The sequence below is a fragment of the Typopeltis vanoorti genome, chromosome 10 (assembly GCF_054136105.1).
Source record: "Typopeltis vanoorti isolate ZY-2024b chromosome 10, IOZ_Tvanoo_1.0, whole genome shotgun sequence".
NCBI lineage: Eukaryota > Metazoa > Arthropoda > Arachnida > Uropygi > Thelyphonidae > Typopeltis > Typopeltis vanoorti.
In genome coordinates this window covers 7134245-7155248 of record NC_143558.1, presented here as the reverse complement: position 1 = coordinate 7155248, position 21004 = coordinate 7134245, and the positions used below count along the sequence as shown (strand labels likewise).

The following is a 21004-nucleotide window of genomic DNA, read 5'->3' as shown; positions in this document are numbered from 1 at the left end:
TACCACTGGAATTCAAATGCCCATCCTGGATCCATTCGCTAGCAACCATTTTGTATATTTGAAGTGACATACTACAAATCGTTGATTATTTAGTCGTTGACTAAACTATGTTGTGTAGTGATGTGCTATAAGTTCCCCAGCTTTAGTGAAAGAGTTTCGCCAAAAAGTTTAAATAAATAATTAGACAAAATGAAATAAATAGATAAATCAGTTGTTTTGGAATTACGGCCGAAGCAACTAGTTAAAACTAGAAGAGCTGTGTGTTGGTTAACTGCGTTTGTTCTGCTAGCCGGTGTGGCCGGGATGAAAAACCCACTGCATGAGACTGGTTGCCTCACTCTTAGAAAACTTGAAAAGAATCTTCGTATCCTAGAGGATTCCGACTGAGGTCTTTTCCATCAAAGGACATCGTCAAAACTCAGAGATACAGAGAATTCTGATGTTTTAAGCAGGAACATCTTGGTTATTTTGAAGGGTTTATTTTACTGATGACTTTGGATTAGCAGGACCGAATCTTGTCTAGAGGACCGAAAATTTTTATAAAAACTTTTCAACTGAAGCTGAGTTATCCGTCTTCATACCAAGGTGAGAGGTTTTTCGCCCCTAGAATCTCGGGTTTTTTTCATTCTGCAACTGGCCAAGAAAACACAAGCATATATGAGGCATAAATATCGTATTAATTACGATTACAAAAGCCAAGGATACTTGCCAGACCACGGGTCCCAAAGACCTGGAACACCATTGATGAATTTACATTTTCAATCAAAACAATCATTTCAGTTCAGTGGCTTTTATGTGTATCGCATTCAAAAGCCTGCTTCCTCAGTGCCTGGCTCACTTATTAGATGAGTTTTAAGAAATATAAATTATGTTTATAAGTAGATGGTCAAGGAATTACTCTTCGAAGAGGGAGAGCAATGCGATTTGTTGGTGTGTGCGGGTATCAACAACGTACACAACAAAAAATAGTTCAAGGCATGGTCGCGAATAATTGAATGCGACCTGGATAGGCATCTTTTCTGGGTTTTTCAGTTTTTCTAGATTTTTTAAATTTTAATTGATGCTTTAAATTTAGTAGACTTGTCCCGTTGAATACTTTTATCAAGTAAAAATCGATCATATTCCACTTAGAACGAGAGTTTCAGTAGGCCTAATTTTCGCTCTGATGATTCTAGCAATAAAAGTGGCAGGTCAGTAATCGTTGATTTTTTGTCCATGGAAGAAAATTTGCACAATCCTTATATATTGCAAGGTCTTTGAGCCCAATTAATAATGCGTTTGCGTTTTAGCTTCCATGTTCTGCTAACTGTACTAGTTGACATGTTTTTAATTTCAACTGATTGGAACTGACTACAATTAATTTTTTTAAAAAAATCAATTTTGGTTTCGGGAGTCTATTCAAAAAACATACAGGATAAAACTGTGCGCAGTAAGCTCTCCAAATGCGAACAAGATTGTCATCATTGCTAGAAAATAAAATGGAGCAAATTGTCTTTTTCAAGTTGCTCTCAATATTTCAAGGGGGGGGGGGAATAATAAGATCTTTAGAGATGTCGTATATGTAAACGATTTAGAAGTCCGGTGTCTCGTTTTATTCGTGCCCTTAGCGATGACATGCAAGTGATTAATTACGGAGATTTCAATGTTGTTTAAGCGGGTTCTTCGATTAACACGATAAAACACAACGGATAAGTAATACTAATCGAAGATAGTCTTATTTTTAAATATTTCCTCAGTTATGCCGCTGAATTGTTTTATGTATAACCTCACGCGGCTCTTACTTGTTCAACTCAATCGGTTGCTGCGTTCTGTTTTGTAATTAACTACTGTCGCCACCGATGATGGTTTGTAATATTCAGGCTGAAATACAGAATACGAAATTTATAATATTAAATTAATATTTAATATTATGAACGGCTAACAATAGATGGTTAAATAAATAAAGTTTTGCGAAACCTAATCTAACTAATCCTAATTCTAGCTTAACCTCTTAAAATACATTTTTCTTTTTCTCTCTCTCATAGCTTTGTCTGTTCCTCTCGTTATCCCTCCAACCTGCTTCCTAGAGTTCAGAGTTCCCTGTTAAGGAAAAACTCCCCTCTAGTCCAACGGTTCTTTCTTTCGTCAGTCAATATCACGAACCACTCAACCCACCACAAGATCGCCCGTCTCTTTTTCGCATATTAGGCAACATCATCTAATGATTCATCACTATTATCATCATCATTTCTGATATGTGTACAGACTAGATATGCAGGAAACTGTGACGGTATTATACATAGTAACTGAGTTTATGTTATTACTGTCCTAAGGGCAATTTTTCTTCGGATTAGTCTATTCTCATATCTTATTTTGGTCTTCTAAGGAAGTGCTTCCAAACTTATGAATGTCAAGGCCTCCATCGGAAAAAAATCCTAACACAGACATATATTATTATAATATATTTATTGTATTTATATTCAATACAAAACATGCACACCAAGCGTATTTCTTTCCCGCGCATCGCCGCACCTGTGTACACTAGCAATGAAACATTAATTTATTAAAGTGCGAAAAACTTGGCCGTTTTAAACCTGCGGAGGTCGCAGCTGATCTGATAGATACATTGTTTTAATATAAATATTCTTACACAATTCAGTGTATAGCTTGGAGGTCATGAGTAGCTGTGCATGCATATATTACGAGTGATATTGCACACTGTTTATGTGGTCAGTTTTGGTTTAACGCGTGTTATGTAAAGATTTGTGATATTTCATAATAAATTGCATCTGAGATACCGCGACCTCCGATGTCTGTATAGTATTGGTTTAGTTCTTTTTCTTTGTTTGTTTCTTTGTTCAATAATTTCTAGATTGTAACTGAAAATAAATAAACCAACATGTATTATATCTGCAGTTTTTTTTTTCCTGTTTTATCGCATTTTAGCACATAATAGTAATGAATGTATCGCTCAGATACACGCGACCTACGCTGCATTTTTTTCGAGTGCGACCTCCGCAGGGTTAAATGAGCGCAAGATTTTGCATTTGTAAGCTTTTTTTGTGCTTCTTATCAATACCTTTGAAATGAAACTTATACGAATAAGCATATATTTACTAATATTCATTAAGCGCCGAAATACGCAGGAAGCAAAATTTGTGAACCAACACCAATGCGTGAATTCTTTCATTAAAATATAAAAAATAACAAAAAAGAAATAATAAAAATTAAATACGTTTCTTTTAAGATAAAAAATTTTAAGACTATTAAAACATTTTAAATTTGTTTTCATTGTTTCACGGCCCCCCCCTCAACAAAACTAACGGCCCCCAAGGGGGCCGCGGCCCACAGTTTGGGAAGCGCTGTTCTAAGGCATTTATTGTATGAATCGGCCAAGCTGTTTGTCTTCGTGTGGATCTTTTTCCTAGTGTGGATCTTTAGTCTAGGCAACAAATAGCTATTTTGCTAACCCTTCCTCTCCAGTTCTGTTTAAGTGACCCTACCATCTGAGGTTAGCTCTGCTTACGCATTCCTAACTTCATGTTCCTTCTTGGTACCTTAAGTCTCATATGGTCTCTAGTATTTGATCAAGTGTTTTATTTCTAACCCAGCACATATCCATAACTTAAAATTGGTTTGAACACTGTCTTGTATACTGCTAATGGTGTTTCGACTAATTTCCCTCTTATTCCATATAAACTTATTTATCCACCATAAGATCCTAACTCTATTATTCTGCTATCTATTTCTATATTCAATTTGCAATCTGTGGGTTCTGAAAAGAAAATGCACCTGAGTGACTGCCTATTTTTATTGCTGATTTTCATACCAAATTGCTCACAGCGGTAATTTTTCGATAAAGTCCAAATGACTCACTTACAGCGGACTTATTGAGGAGTAGAACATCGCCCGCTTAAAGTAAATAACTGAGTTAATTATCTTCGACCTGATATAAGATTTAATGCCACTTTTCTTCTTGATTTTACACGAAGTCATCCGTTCCTTCAGTTTTAACACCTGACTTACAGCTTTCATACAAACTTTCATACATGCAGGATGTTTGCATATTTTTCAATGGTAGTGTTTTGAACAGCTTTTTTCCTTGCCTCTTCTAGATCCCCAAAACTTAAACTTGATTTTACTTCTTGTTATATTCCTGTGATTTCTTGATTATTTGTCTTGAAGTAAACATGTGATTCTGACAACCCGTATTTCCCTAGTGAGTGTGCCACATAAAAGCGTGTTCAGCTCGTATTGGGAACATTCAGTGCGGAAATTTCTTCGACCATGAATTTCTTATTCTTCTATCGTTGGAGATAACGTCATCACATGTTTCTCCGCCTGAATCAATCAAGGAACAGACAAAGTTATGAGAGTATGGTTTGGTCTTCCATTTCTTTTGCTTTTTCTTGAATAATAATTCATATCTGAGTCTGCGGTTCACCTTTGAAAGCTTTTGACTCATTCTCTTTTAAAGTTTTCTTACTTTTTTTTTCAGTATGACGTTCAGTTTCATCCTGCACAAAACTGAACAGTCGCCAGCTATTTCAAATCCTCTGAATATTCTTGTGTCTTGAACTTAAAGATATCGCTACGAAGAACAACATAGCCAATGAGACTTTTCTTTTTCTTTCTTGTGTGTCTTCTCTCCAAGTTCATTGGAACATGGTGTTAGTAATGAACAGTTCATGTTCCGACCAGAAGGCTAGGAAAATACTTACCATTATTATTAGCTTTGCTCTTTCCTCCCAAAAACATTTCTGTATTGCTAGGATGGTATCCACCAACTTCACATACTTTTAACTATAACTGAGAAAGAGCTATTTTGTGAAAAAAAATGCATAAAGATAAACGCATTGCCGTTTTTGAACGTACAGGAAAGATCCATCTCATCATCATCAGCGGTTCTAATATGTCCTTAAGCGCCTGCAATCTTCCAGGTATCCTTGAGTCTCATAACTGTAATACTAGGATAAGATAGTTAGCCCTCTTCTGTAAGCATGCTTTGCGTGGAAAATTATGTATTCTCATGGCTGGTTTGCCAAAGGAAAAAACCTCCGTATGAGACTGGTTGACTCACCTTCAATTAAAAAATCATGATAAAGGCTCTTCGCCTCACCAAAGTCTTTCCAATCGCAGGACATCTTTTGAAACTCACCGAACCAACTTCACCGTCTCCACCCGCTTCTGTCCTTTGAAACAGTCTCCCCACTCTGCCTTCCCCAGAGATTCACTTGAACCCTCAGCTGTTCAAGTAAAATGTGAAACAGATTCCTCCTTTCTTTTATTCCTCTTGCCCACACACGGCACTAATGTGCTAAAGGTCTTGTGGCTTTTCGTGTGTGGATCAGATAAAAAAAAAAAAAAACTCTGTAACATAACTGTAAAAAGAATGGCATTTGAATTTTCCCCTTTTCAAAACAGGGCATGGGAAGTATTCCAGCAAGAGCTGCCAGTGTAAATATGGCGCCGAAACATTGAAAAATCAGTAATTAACATAATCATTAATTACTGATTGTTGTTTTCAAAATATTTTATTGTTAAAAATCAAATTTCAGAGTAGCGAATGCTCTTTTACGAATTCGTTCATTTGCTTATTACAGAAGAACGTGTTAAGAATATAACTGTGGGTGGCATCGATTTCATTCATCCTGTTAATGAAACTTAATAGTCCTTTGAAGATGAATCGCAAAACTAATAAAAAAAATAATGAATTTTTTTTAGATCTTCAGTGTTTGTTGCCTACTAAAGAAATTTCAGAGTCACTGGAGGGTAGATCAGCGGAAATGACGGAAACAAGCAACGAACTATCCGACAATGAGATTCCAAATCTTTTTTCCCTTCATATCGAAGCTTGATTAATTTCTCTTTTTTTTTTTTTCCTTTCCCCTTCTGTCTTTTTTTTTCTACGCTTTGAAGTTGATAATAAAGCTGCAGCGCAATGGAAGAGATGGCTTGGTAGCACACAGAAGCTTTTTTTTTTTTTTTTTTCATGCACGGAATTCGTAATTATCGAAATTTAAAAATGTCGATAATTGACGAGTGGGCACTGGGGGGGGGGGGGGGGGAGGAGTCATATTAAGTGGATTAAAATTTTTACTCTCGGAAACGGAAGTGACGTTCGCGACAAAATGGTGGCCCTGATTGGGTCGAGAGAGCGGTTGGGATTCACTAATAGAGCACTTTATTTACTAAGAGGGACCGAAAAGATTTAAGAAGGAATGCGAGCGAAGAATTAACCATTAGAGATCCTATCGGGGACTTGATACTGCACGAGCTGAACTTGCTGGAAATTTGGCCTAATTCCGCGGCTAATAACACGCTGGTGATCTCATCTATTGTGCTGCCTCTCAGGTTACGTGTGGACGTCATCGTAAACCCACTTAGGAGCTAGTCTTTATTTGTGACCAGCGCACAATATTTCCCTCACTGGTCATGCGGTATGCTCCCCCCAACCCACCCCCATCCCTTTCACACACCAACCAGTTTCCAAATACCGCGTGGTCCGAAGCATTCGTGACATACAGATATTAGGCTTAGCGGCTTTGGCACGACAGACACGCGAACGACGCACTATTAGCCTCGCGGCGCAGGCCACGGGCGGACATGAAAGGAGGCGATAATTAAATTACTGGGCCATTAGTAAGTCACCACATAAATGGAATATTTGGGCTGTCCAACGGCGATTTTCGCAGAACAGAACGCTCGCACCAGCCCCGACACCCTGGTATGTCGGTCGCTATAGTGACTGGAGCGGGTTCTCCGGATCTAATCGCAGCAGACGCCCCGTAATGGGGTTCTGCCCGGAGAAGGGGGGGGGAAGGAAGGGAGTTCTATTGGTGGCGGTCGTTAGATATGATGGAGCGACGATGCCGTGCTGGTGATATTGGATGTGCGAGGTATGCGGCACTCTGCTTTTAAAAACTCACAGTTTCTCCCTGTTTACCTCATGTGTCCCTTAACACTGCGTTTTCCCTGCTGCTTCTGTGCACCCTCTTTGTTCCTCGCATGTGCCTCCTTGGTGCTCGAGCTTCACGAAATCTCCGCCAAAGAAAGAAAGAAAGAATGAGTGGGTGATGTAAAGCGCGTTGATGTGGTAATCAAAGCGGTTCATTCTCTGCCCTAAAGAAGGAGTCGTGTTGTGATGAGCAGAACAGAACGGAAGAGTTCGGTTGTGCAAATTCACTGGAATCCGTTGATGAATATTTCGGATAAAGGGGTTGAATGTATTTTGGAAATCTTGAATAATAGTCCAATTTTTTAAGAAATTTCTCTCTAATTGTGTCTGGACATTCATTTCGTCCCCTTCAAATACCTGATACAAACCTATTCACATCCCTCAGTTCCTGTTTCGATATTTCCTTAATAATGTTTCAATCGCCACGAGATAATAGTGAATAAAGTGTTTTCATGGCGAATTTCAGACAGAAACTATCGTGGACATCCAGGTCGTTATCGCAAAATACGAATATAAATGAGAGAGAGAGAAAATAATAGGTGTAATTAACTCTGTGTTTAATTCAAACACAGACTTAATTAAGCCCTTTAAATAAATTAGCCCTACCGGTCTGAATGTATGGAAGCGAAATCTGGACAATAAAACAAAAAGACAAACAAAGATTAACAACAGCAGAAATGAAGTTTATGAGAAAAACTGCAAGGTATACTCTATTTGATCACAAAAGAAACGAAGAAATTATGAAAGAATTAAACCAAGAATCAGTAATAGAAAAAATTAAAAAATATAAACATAAATGGATGGAACACGTTCAAAGAATGAAAACAGAAAGATTACCAAAACAAGCCTTAAAGTACAAGCCATTAGGAAAAAGAAAACCAGGACGTCCTCTTAAACGATTCAACGATGACTTCTAAGGCCGAAACAGGCCATGCTAGGCCTAAATCCTTGATACGCATGATGATGATGATGATGATGAGATGAGAGAGAGAGAGAGAGAGAGAGAGAGAGAGAGATTGGATTAAGGCATCGGTAAAGTGAAGATACAATGGAGGGGCATTTATCTGTGTGACATCTTCGAGCCCCATCCGACCTTAAATATGAAGTCGTCACCGTCATCTAACCGCAGAACAACATCTACCGGCAAAAAATAACAACTTTGAGAACTCGAGAACCTTCGCTGGCGGGGGTCAGTGCAGTTTTCATTAAGCGAACGCATTCCGTGAGTGTAATGCACTTTGCTGGTTTTGTTTGCTACTATAAGAAGGTGAGTGGCTCAGGAAAATGCCAATTCGCCAGCACAGATAACACGGAGAGGGAGTCAAACAAGCAAGATAGAACACCCATGGAAATCCTCCTCCAGGGTCTGAAGTGCTTCATTAAACACATTGAAGAAAAGTCAGCAAACAGACTCTCCCAGAAAGGAAGTCAGTGGTATGTCAACAGTGACTTTTTTTTTCTTTTTTTTTGGTGCCACTTTGGAAGGCCGTGAAGACAGCCAAGGTCAACACAATCGCCTTTGGTTACTTCCAGTGTACACACTAATGGATTGCCGAGGTTTCCCACTGTGATTTTTCTACAACCAAACTAATAGTGGAAAAATCTAATGCAAAAATCTGTTAATCGCAGATTATCCATTCTTACCATTCGTTCGTGTCTAAAGAGCAAACTCACTTCAAAAATATCAAGTCATCTTTTTTGTGTAGCGAGGGAAGTACATATCCGTACAAAAGCGTTTAGACTATAGCAATACGAGTTTTCATTTAAAATACCTTCGGGTCAAAACGTCAACACAACTATGATTAGGCTAAACTGACCGACAAAGATCCATCCGAATTTTGGTGATAACGCCAATGTAGATATGACTGCAATTTCTGAGCTCAACGCACATTCATGAGCAATGGATTCCGGGTCTAATTTAATCCAATTTTCCACTAGTTGGTGCTGGCAAAACACTGAACGGAAGTGCCAACGCGGTGACAGATTTAATTGGTTGTCTTGGTGATTAGATGTGCTAGCGTTTACATAGACATTATCATTAATAATGTTTCAACTGTGTGCATGTGGAAAGGTCGCGAAGTAATTATTTTATCGATTTTACAATGCCAGAATAACATGGTTATGAATGCTTGTAAAGCGCGTCCTATCTTCCCTCGCTTAAACAGTAATTATTTGATTTCAGGCATTGCAGCAACCGACTACAGCGCCAAAAATGGATTGACGGACGATGGCAGTGCAATGAGCAAGAAGAAAAAGAAGAAAAGGAGACACAGGTATTGAATAAATATATTCCTAATTGAGTATCCTGTTTTATTATTCTCTTAGTCGATATAGCGTGTGTATATACTAGCATACTTGCACTTTTAAAATTGTAGTTAAAACAGAGTTCTAAACTGAAACAATGAGAACGAGAGTACGGTATCTATGACTACTTATCGTTTGCCAATAAAAATAGTAGTAGGGTCTCGTGAAATTTATCGAATTATTTAATTATTTTTTATTTACTATATATTTATTTATTAAATAGGAAGTTTTTTTATGATTGATTGCATTTCCTCAAAAAACTGCAAATAAAAAATAATTGAAATTTCACAAATAGGCCTACAATTTCTATTCCGTTACTTTTATAATCCACTTACTGTTCATTTTGAAATACTGGCGACTATCTTATCGCAGAATTACGGATGTTTCTTCGTGGTCACTCCCACCAAGAATATGTAGTGTTGAGAATGTGGAAGTACGTCATACTGGCCTAAGGTAGCAAAACTATTATATATATATGCAGATTTGAGACATATACTGATATAATAATAATCCATTTAAAACCGATTTTTGTTAGGGATGACCTTAGGGGCCGTTTTACGAATTCGGTGCAAATCCAAAATAATTTGTCATAGTCTTAACACGTGCTGTGGATTCTAACGTTACACAGTTTTTTTTTTTTTTTTAATGCTGGAATAAGAAGTATAATTTAAAGTTAATTCTAATTAATGCACGCAGAATTCACCTAAAATACGGTGAATGAAAACTTCACAACAGACTTTAATGAAAAAGGTATTTACGAATGTGAGCTGGCGGAGGAGACACGAAGTCGGCGCTGATCTGCCATCACTATTATTTGCCAGCAGCACATGCAAACGATTGTTATAATATGGAAACTTGATTATAGCGAGCGTTGGCTGGGATCAAATGGAATGGCTTATAATTAAATGCAAATTGTATTAACTCAACAGAAAACTGATAAGATATTTCTCGCAAATATAACAGTAGGAAACGCAGGCAGTTCAAATGACTTGCAAAATTCTTAGCGAACATACAGCAATAAGAACTTTTTTTTAATGTATATTAAAATGGCCAAGTACAGGTCAATTTAATGACCTGTATTTGGTAACTGCAATTTTCGGATTTAAAAAAAAAAAAACACGATAACGTCTCTATTCTACCCACGACTTGCTGCTGTTAAAAAATCATTTAGTGGAAATGCCTCCATGAATTTAGACAATAAATTGCTGCAGCTTAACCTAGGCAAAAAAATGAATACAGGTCATGAAAGGAAATTAATTTTTAGACGCTTTCGTAAGCTTACTTTATTGTAATTAGTTTCCAAAGGCAATCCTCGAAGTCAGACCACAGTAAACCAAACAATACAGAAAACTCAAGTTCTTCCAAACTGAAAAAAATTAATAATTTATTGTTATTGTTTTAAAAATAAATATGAAAAATAACTTACCCTGATAAATAGAAGTTGTGATATGCAAATAGAATCGCATTCTTATTTTTATTGATTTTATTTATTTACTTGGTTTGTATAATCAAATATTATCAATAAATGTCTACAATTTTTGGAATAATAATATTCTTATTCATTTAGTTCTTATTCATATACTGTTATTTAATAATATGCAGTTTATAAATTGACGCTATAATTTACAAACTTTCTAAAATAAATGTAATGTACGCGTCAATAAGCAATCGATATTTCCAAAATTTGGGTGATCGAAAATTCCGAGTGCCTAACATCCGTGCCACCGAATTTTCACTGTTCTGCGCGCTCTGCTTTCGACTGATTTCCTCCCTCCCCAACTTTTTTTTTTTTTTGTACGACCTACAGTGGCTTGAAGAAGGTCCATCTGCATGGAACCGCAGGACTAGTATTATAACGTTTCAGAATGCACAAATAAAAGGGAATTTTTCATATTTCGGGCAGATGTTAACACTGCATTGGCTATGGCATTCCGAATGATGTCTTTCTTGCCCCTGTATCCATAAACAGAATGAATATTGAGTCTGGTGTGTGAGAAACTGAGAAGAAACAGAATCTTTCTCATTAAAATTCGGTCGAAGAAACGCTTCATAAGATTCTGTAAAGAATCTCACAAATTTGAAAGAAAACTGAGATGAAAGATCGTGTAATTCTACTGAATCTCATGGCCAGCTAAGATCGAATGTATTCTGTTGAAGACATCGGTGTACTCTTTGTGTATTCTTCGCTTCTTATTTCAGTAGTGCAACCAGTTTGTCCGTAATAACTGCGGTTGCAGAGTAAGATAATTCTATTCAGCACTTGGGGTAAACCAAGGACAAATTTTATCTTAGATAGATAGGATAGGTTACGTGTTGAAAATGTCTTCCATCATAAAACGGAAATTCGAGTTTTTCTTCTGAAACTCGTGATCTGCATGTGCATTTCTGTAGAATTTTTCTCTGCTCAAACTATTACAGAGAGGGAGGAAAGGTTTGACTAAGAGGGATCATATTCTTTGACAAGGTATAAAGTAGATATTGTTGTTCTATGAGTTTTGTGGCGAAATGATGAGAATGTCTACGGATACAATTATTCTCTAAGAAGTTATATCGAACTTCATTGTTCTTTAAACGCACTTAATAAAACCAAATATCACTTTTTCGTGATATTTTAGAAAAATATTTTAGTATTCTATAAGCGGATGATCGCTAACCTTGCGATGACCACACAGTCTTGATGAGCGACATTAAATATGTGAATTTTATCAACAGAGGAAAGTGATGTTATGTACACTACGTTCGCAAAATTGTGGAACACCTTTGGACAAAAAACGATGACAAGAGATTATGCAAATGATATAAATGCGTTCTAGAAAGATACATATTCAGGGACATCTTAATAAGCAAGCAGTTCTACTACTCATCTGTACTTGAGGCCCTTAAGGCCTATGATGATAAATCATATGTCTAAATATATATTTCTGCGAGTGTTCTACCGCCTTTCTGCTAACTCACCTTCAGTTGAGGAGTCCTTATAAAGGTTCTACGCGTCGTACACAGGATTCCAACCCAAGGGCTTCGTATAAACTGACTGAGCTACGGATGCTCTAAGCAGCCAGTTGGGTTCTATCTAAATTGGCTCGCGAAGCAGAGCTTAACGGCTTCAAACTTGTTAAGAAGAGTTCAACTTTGCATCTGAGAGTCGCAGCATAAACCTCAAGAGATAAAGCGGGACGAATCATCCGTGGAGGCCACTATCAATTGGCAAACAGAAGACAGTCTTGCACGAAGAGTGTGAGGTTCCTTTCCCCATGAAGTTTTTCAGATGTATGTGGAGTTCATCAGACTAAATAATGTGACATACATCAAAGATGTTCTTGTTTTATTCCGTATTGCCTAATAGAAAACGTAGTATTTTTTAAAATTTGTTTCTTTCTATATTTCTTCGGGGGTTTTCGAATACTTTTGACAACCAGTGTAGAATTCTCTTGACCTGACTTAAATGAGGAAGGTTGTGGAATCTGGCGAAATTATGTCATAAGTACGTATTCTTTAACACTTAGATTTTTTTTAAGTTACCCATTCCTTATCTGCCCTTGTAATACTGTTTGAATTTGAAGGGTGGAGTTTTTTTTTTTTTTTTTTTCTTCCCAGAATCAAGTATTTGCGCGAACGTGAAATGAGTCTGATTTATTTTTTCGGGGAGGAGGGGATCTAGGTTTCCTTTATTTGCATTAATCAAGTTTCTTTTTAAAAAAATGCCTGTACAAGATAGAACATAATCCATTTCTTTGGCAAGAGTGGCGACTTCATCAATCGTTAGTGAGTGGATGTGCAGTGATTTTTGCTTCTTTGCTCACCGATACAGTAAGCAAAGTAAGATTATCGCGAAAAACTGAATTTACTGCTAACATGGAATATCACAAGGACACTGGAAATAGTTATCCGAAATAGGAATATCTACTTTTTTTAATCTAATATCTATTTGTCTCATAATTTGCTGTCGACATTATTCTAGTAATCCATCATGTCTTCATCCTGCTAACTATTTTCTGTCGAGTCAGCACTTTACCCTAACGGAAGACTAATAAATAATTTATTAGTAATGAACTAATATAGCCTGTGCATCAGTTCTGTTTAGTTAATATCATGTCCGTATGTCATAGGTCAATGAAATGCTTGTGATCCCAGAATTCCACACACACAGACACCCACCCACACACACACACATATATGTGTGTGTGTGTGTGGCATTCTGACGTCGTATAATCACAAATCATATAATCCTGTGTGTAATCGCAAAATATCAGAAACTCTTAGCAGCACACATTGTAGGTAGTCTAATTCGAAAAATTAAAAAAGCTCCAGAGTAACCAAATACCGTCTATTTTAAGCCAATGCAAGCTTCTACCACTTAATGACCTTCTACCACAAACATACTTGTGATATTTCTAATGTTTTGGCAATGAGATTTGCATAGAATATCTTTGGCATTAGTACATTACTTTTCAAATAATTCGAGAGAAAAAAATCGCAAATTCAACGATCATCACCACAACCTTTGGGTTCTTTGAACACTTCTATAAACAAGAGAGAAAACTCATGGGAAAAACTGCGAACAGCAAGAAAGGTCATCCCACAAGTAGCTTCAGTATCAGCAAATAAGCATACTTTGGTAGCAATGAATCGATAAAATGAACTTCGTTTTGCACTGAATGCGTATTCTAAATGAAAGTATAAATAACAAGGACCCCGTGAAAAGGAGTTTTTGACGTTTATGAATCACTGGGTTGTTTGATTCACTTCTTTCCCGACGTCCGCGGAGGTCTTCTGCCAAACACAAAACAGATTGAAAGAACGGCATTCATCAGAACTACCAAAGCTATTGAAGGCGACTTCGATAGGAACTTTTTATGACTATTCTTTCACACAATTAAACGCTGGTTTTTAAACACCAATACGCTAAAGTGAATTTGCGTCTGTTGACGAATAATTTTTTTTAACAAAAATTTCCATAACGAACACAAATATTTGCCTTCATCACTATGCAGAAAGACTTGCGTCCCTCCTGGGCAACAGGGACTTCGTTTGGCGCGTGACGTTGACAACTTACACAGATCAATGCTGTAATTGTCGTAATGTTGCAACGCCAGACGGGGGACACTTAATTAAGTAGCACCTTCCTCTAGTTCCGCACGCACCTGTATTTGGCCACCGCTTACAAAAGGGCCATTTTTGACGCGTGTTCGAGCAAACATCAGCTCTCCCTGGTTTGGGTGTTTGTCTGTTTGCTTCCCCCCCCCCTCCCTCCACCCGTACAGGTAAAGAACGAAGGGGGGTGTTGGCATTAATTTTCCCTTTGCTGAAAGACAAATATTGTCCTTTCTTTGTCCAGCTGTCGACCATTGAAGTTTTGGAGATGTCTCGCGTTTTCAGACTGGATCTACACCGAACTTAATTAATCAAATAATTTCCAATAGGAGTGATGGGTCCATTGCGTGAGCCTCTACACCTCCTTTCGTGGGCGTCATTCGAAATATTTCGCTCTTCCTAATGAGGAGGTCTCTTTTGAGGCCGCAGCTGTTATGAGCGTCTAATAAAGAAAGTGAGTGAGCACTCCAAGATTGGGGGTCTCATGTGTATGATTATCGTTTCAGTAAGCGCCAGACTTTGTTGAAGTGCCAAAGATTTCAAATTAGCCATTCCGATGAAATATCTCAAGGTGTTTTACGCCTGGCTTCAGAAGAGCCAGCGTTGGACCCCCTAACTTGGCCTCGTTTACAATAACTGTTTTGTCTCTAGTTAACTGACGCCCAATAACAATCAATCCTAGGATTGACCAAAATGTTGGATTTTATGAATCGCTTTACTTCTAGGAACAAAATAATTACAAAAAATATTTTTTAAAAATTCAAATCGGTTGTGTTTTATTTTTTAAACTATTAAAATCACAAATTAAATGCAGGTTTCAGTAATCAAACACCGTGTTTTGTCTCTAGAGTAGGATTCCTGTACTATGTAAAAATAAATAAAAAATTACCAAAAATATGTAAAAATTGATAAAAATGGCAAAAAATTCTTAGCGCACCCAAGGCACAAATGCACGGGTTGGAATCACACATTAAAAAAAAAAAACAGCAATAATTAAACCTTCCCGTGTGTGTGTGTGTATATATATATATATATATATATATATATATATATATATATATATATATATATATACGTGGGAGATCTGGAAAGTTCTGATAACACCTAGAACAAAATGATATCAAAGCAACTGATATAACCACAAGAAAGAACTTACCTTAAAACTCTTTAACCCCCATGTTTCAGCAAATTGTAATAATTTGCTGACATGCAGACCCCCCCCCTCGTGTGTGTGTGTGTGTGCGTGCATATATATATATATACAATACTCTTGACTCTAAATTTCTCTGCTGTGCTGTTAAAGAGATTCGCAAAACAAAGCAATTAACTGGAAATATTAGAGAAATGGAACACATCCGGTACAATTACTTCTCTAATATCTTTAAAGATAAAAACTTTCACCGACACAGGCCGGCCAGTGAGAAAGATACCGCACCTTAGTGGAAGAAGTAATACTTTCACTTAATCAAGTGAAATCATCAAAAGTACCTGGAATTGATGAAATACTCTCAATGATCTATAGCAGTGATGGACCTGATCTAATTAAACAACTAAACAAACCTTTCAATAATATTCTTTTCACTGGGACTGTCCCAAACGATTGGAAAATGGGCAAAATATTGCCTGAATACTGCATAAAAAGGTGATGTTCAAAAATGCAACAATTGCTGGCTAATTGTAAGAGTGCCACTCTTACAAAATCTTGGTAAAAATAATACAGATTCGTTTAATAACATTTACGAACAGCAAATAGAAGAAGAACAAGCTTTAAAATAACCAGTCAACAGATGATCTGTTGACCTGTCATTCTCTGTTATCTTTACTCTTCAGCCGAAATTGCACGGGAAAGAACTTTATTGCTGTTTTGTGGATTTTAAACAAGCATTTGATTCTGTCGATAGAGGAAAATTATTTAAATATTAACAAAGAAAGCCATAGACTATGAAATATTAAGATTTGTTTCAAACCAGTATCATAATACAAGAGCAGTAGTTGAAAATAAAAATATCACAACCAAAAAACTTGAAATCAAATGAAGAGTTATGCAAGGATGCCCACTCTCCCCATGCCTTTTTAACATTTACATCCAAGAACTCATCAAAGAAGCACTGTCCTCAAGAAAAGGAGTAAAAGCCCATGGAAGAAAGACCACACACACACACACACACACACGTATCATATATGTGTGTGTGTAGTAATTCTAACAGATAACAAATCAAATCTCCAATACCAGCTTGCAAAATGCAAGAAACCTTCAGAAATTATAATATGATTTATAAATTCAAGTAAAACAAAGATAATGAAATTGGAAGATATACAGATAACACAATCAGGAAACCATAGAACAAGTTAATGGTTTTAATTACCTAGGAGCATATCTGACTTCAAATTTAAATGAAATAGCAACAATAAAACACGCACTCTCAACAGCATGGTCAACAATGAATAAACTTACTAAAATTTGGAAAAGCAGCAAAATTCCTACAACTCTAAAAATAAAATTATACGAAACTATAAATACTATCAACAGCTCTCAACGGGGCATAAACTTGGGCCTTAAAAAAGCAGAGAAGGAAATATGTTGGCTTTTGAAATGAAAAGCATCAGGAAAATCAACAGAACTCAATGAACAGAACATAAGACAAATGTACGAGTGCTGCAAGATCTGAATATCCGTCAATCAACAATTCTTAACGCATTTAAAAAGCAACAACTCCGTCGGTTTGGTTGCACTGCGCGCATGAACAGGACAGACTGGTATTTAAAGGCGCTACGGAGGGTACAAGACCCGGGGGGAAGACCGAAATGAACTTGGCATAAAATCTAAGGATTTTATGCCACGCATTGGACTTTCGAAGCTGTTGGCATATGAAAGAAGCGCTTATCCACATCTCAGCGACGCTTTGATGATTTCACGCGGGGAAAGATTATTGGAAAGCTTGAAGAAGGCGCGAAATTACTGATATTGTCAGAGAGTTTGGAATTCACATAGAATTGTATCTAGGTTCTGGGCAGCGTTTGAAACCAACGGAATGCGTTCCATACGCTTGCTAAGAGGTCTCCTCGCTCTACCGCGGAGTACGAAGACAGATTTCTGGTTATAACAGCAAGACGTAATCGACGCACCACGGCAAGTCGTCTCCATTCAAACACAGGTATGCAAATATCTTGAAAAACGGTGGCAAGACGCCTGCGACAAGTAGACCTGTAGTTTGTGTCCCTTTATTTACAGCTCATCGTAGAGCACGTTTTCGATGGTGTTGTATTCATAAAATCGGGACAAGACCCCAATCGGCTAATGTACGTTTTACAGATGAGAGTCGTTTTAGTGGTTCCTCCGATTCTAGACGAAGCTTGATCTGGCGTGAAAGTGGTACTGCGAGAATGTTCTTGAAAGGGATAGACACTGCGGTTGTAGGGTCTTTGTGTGGTGTGGGGCGACATTATGTTTAATGGACGCTCCGAGTGATGAAAAAAGGGACTATAACTGGTGAATGATATTGAAACGAATTTATTCAATGTCACATTCGTTTGTTCCGTAGTACTGTAGGCGAAAAATTCATTTTTATGGATGACAATGCCACACCACGTCGTACACGAGCCATGAAGATACTTCTGGAAACCAAGGATATTAATCGAATCGAGTTATCGCGTTGCCAGCACGCTCCCCAGATCTCAATCCATAGAATACGTTTATGACACAATTGGGAGACGCATTGCTGCTCGAAATTCCCTCCAGTAAACAAAAAAAAGTCCTTATCCTTGCTCTGAAGTAGGAGTGGGCCATTTTCCCTCAAGAACTCCCGAAGCACTTGGTGCTAAGACGTTAGGAGAGCCGCATCGTAGTTGGAGATGGACATGTTCCATACTGAAATGTCTCTCCGCATAGTTTTCTGTACATTAGTTCCTTAACTACGTCCTTAGGAAATTTGTAACTTTTGCCAAAAAAAAAGGTATTGCAATTGAATTTGTATGAAATTTATAACACTGTTTTGTGTAATATAATTTATTAGTATGCTGGCAATAAATTTGTGTCCACATTTGGTTGAAGTCATGGAAACTTTTTTCATATAGAGGTAAAAATGTAGTTCGTCCTTAGCTTTTGGATACCAGTGTGTGTGTGTGTGTAATTCCCACAGCTATCTACGTTAATTCAAGAATATAATAAAATATGTTAATATTTCATTTTACTTAAACACGTGCTGCTGATTTAGCTTCCAGCATCGCCACGTGTGTAGCTGCCTATTGGTTGGTGAGACCTTAATGCCGAGAACAATCTATAGAGTAATTGTTTTCGCGATAGGGCAACGTACATCGTAGGGGTGTGCTGTACATTTTGGGAAATGTAGCACAACGAAATGAACCTCGCTTCATCCTTATGCAAGCAAGTTAATCGCGAAGATATTTCGCATGCAATTTTTGGTTTGGTTAATGTGTTCTATGCTAAGGGAGGATTAGCATAGAACACATTAATATATGACAACCCTATATTATATTATAATAGTTTTTTATGCGATATCAGGCCTCCAATAAAGCAGGGTGTCAGACTGATATCTAGTGATAACAATCGTTTATCAGATACATCATCATCCATGTGCCGTAATGGGATTCGATCCCGTCACAGAAACACGTTTTTTTTTTTTTTTACTTAGCTCAGCGTTTCCCGAACTGTGTTCCGCGGAAAGTGAAAAATTATCAAAATCAATTATGAGCTTGGAATGGCTTTAAATGCTGCGACAAGTTCAAACATGTCTGAAAATCAGGCGCTCCTCACTTTGCATGTGCTATTGAGGCCAGCGGGCACTGGCCTTGACTCAACCGCCTGCGGTTGTCGACACCTCCTAGCGCGAGTGAAATACGGAGGTATCTATTCTAGGAAACGTGCGGTCACAAGCAAGGTCGATGCGATGCGGCCTGGCATGCAGATAGTGTGCGCTGTCGCATTTTTGCGATGCGATACAGCCTGCTGGGGCGATAGTGTGCGCTTAGCTTTATATTGAGTACTCGACTCTAACCAAGGTGTTCCGTTAAAGTTTCAGGATTTGTGAAGTGTTCCGTCGTAGGAAAAGTTTGAGAAACGGTGCCTTAGCTGATCGATCTTTGATAAACACGAGAGGGTTTTTTTTTTAATTATTATTATTAAGCAAAGAGGAAACTTTGGTTTTTAACTAAGAAAATGGCCGTAAAACGAACGTGATTAAACGCGCATAATACGAGTTAGGAGAAGGAACACGAGATGGCGATTATCTGCGTATTCCCTTTGCTTAGCACACCGGCAAACTGAAAGCTGAAGACCGGACATTCCACTCACTGAAAAGAATGCCGCTGACTGAGAATAAAAAGAGGTTTAAGAGTATTTTGAGTTAGATGTTTATACGAAATCGTACTGATCCTGATTTATTAGTATTTGTTGTGATCAATACAATTATGAGTGCAAATGACGTGTATCGTTTTAGTTTTTCAATTAAAATAATAAGTAACTGAATACGTTGGCCACATTCAAAAAATTACAGCGCAGTACCAAGGAATCGATAACAAAGGAAACAGGAAAAGATTCGAAGATCTGATCCTCTTATACTTCAGATCAGATTCTCTCATAAGAGACTTACAGATCCTCTTATGCTTCAATGTAAGAGGATCTGTAATTGTCTCCTCACTTTCCCATCCTCATTTATTCATTCAAATGCTGTTATTATTATATGGCATTGCTTACTGGAACGTGTTTTTCAGGACTATCTTCACGAGCTACCAGCTGGAGGAACTGGAGAAGGCCTTCAAGGAGGCGCACTACCCCGATGTTTACGCGCGAGAAATGCTGTCCCTCAAAACAGACTTACCAGAAGATCGAATTCAGGTAAGGAAGTTTATTTAGCAAATTTTGAATCCCTACCGAAACTAGTGTTGGGTAAATGTGAGAGAGAACATCTTGGATACTTAGAATTGGAATGACAATAATATATAACTAATTTCGTCGTAATTTTATTTAAAACAAATCCATCATGATAGATGTGGAAATACTGTGGCGGGCCGAATTCATTAGTCACCGTAGTCGGCCTGCCACCGTAGCACGAGGCTACGATAGCCTGTTAAGGCCAAGTAACTCGTTCTCTTTTAATTTTGATAATGATGGGGATGCTAATCCTATTAGCGTAGTATTTATCCTGCCTGAAAACCCCTTAAAAATTCTTCGCGTCCTCGAGGGATAGAAACCCAGGATTTTCTTTCCAGCCAAAGGTTTTCCGACGGACCTACTGGGGTCATTCAGAAATGAGATCTATTAGGTTTTTTTTAAAAATAAAATATTCAAATATTGAGTCTCTCTCTCTATTTCTTCTGCAGTTATAAATGAGAAATAACACAATTCGAGATTAAAACTGTAGTATAAATTGCTCACCTGTGTCAACCCCCCGCCCCTAGATGTTGGATTTAATCGACACATTCTGCAATAATTCGAACGTTTCAAAAAAAAAAAAAAAAAAAAAGTCTTAAAAAGAAATTAGAAATGATGTTTACATTTTAGATTAAAAAATTCTGCGTAAGAAATAAGAGCTTAAGAATATAAATAAAAAACGGAAAAAGAAGAAGCTGCACCACCAGCCAACTCTAAAGTTGGTTATTTATATGATTTCGTTGTATTTATTTCATAATTAATTCCAAACACCTTTAGAACAC

At 37.4% G+C, this 21004-nt stretch overlaps 1 protein-coding gene across 1 annotated transcript in view; it reads left to right on the top strand.

Annotated features, from left to right (window-relative positions):
* Positions 1-21004, top strand: part of LOC150102154 (uncharacterized) — a 256858-nt gene that overhangs the window by 171909 nt on the left and 63945 nt on the right. The window contains exons 4-5 of the mRNA XM_090399520.1: positions 9120-9210; positions 20063-20186. Of these exons, the coding sequence (XP_090255646.1) occupies positions 9120-9210; positions 20063-20186 (215 nt within the window). The remainder of the gene's footprint in view (positions 1-9119; positions 9211-20062; positions 20187-21004) is intronic.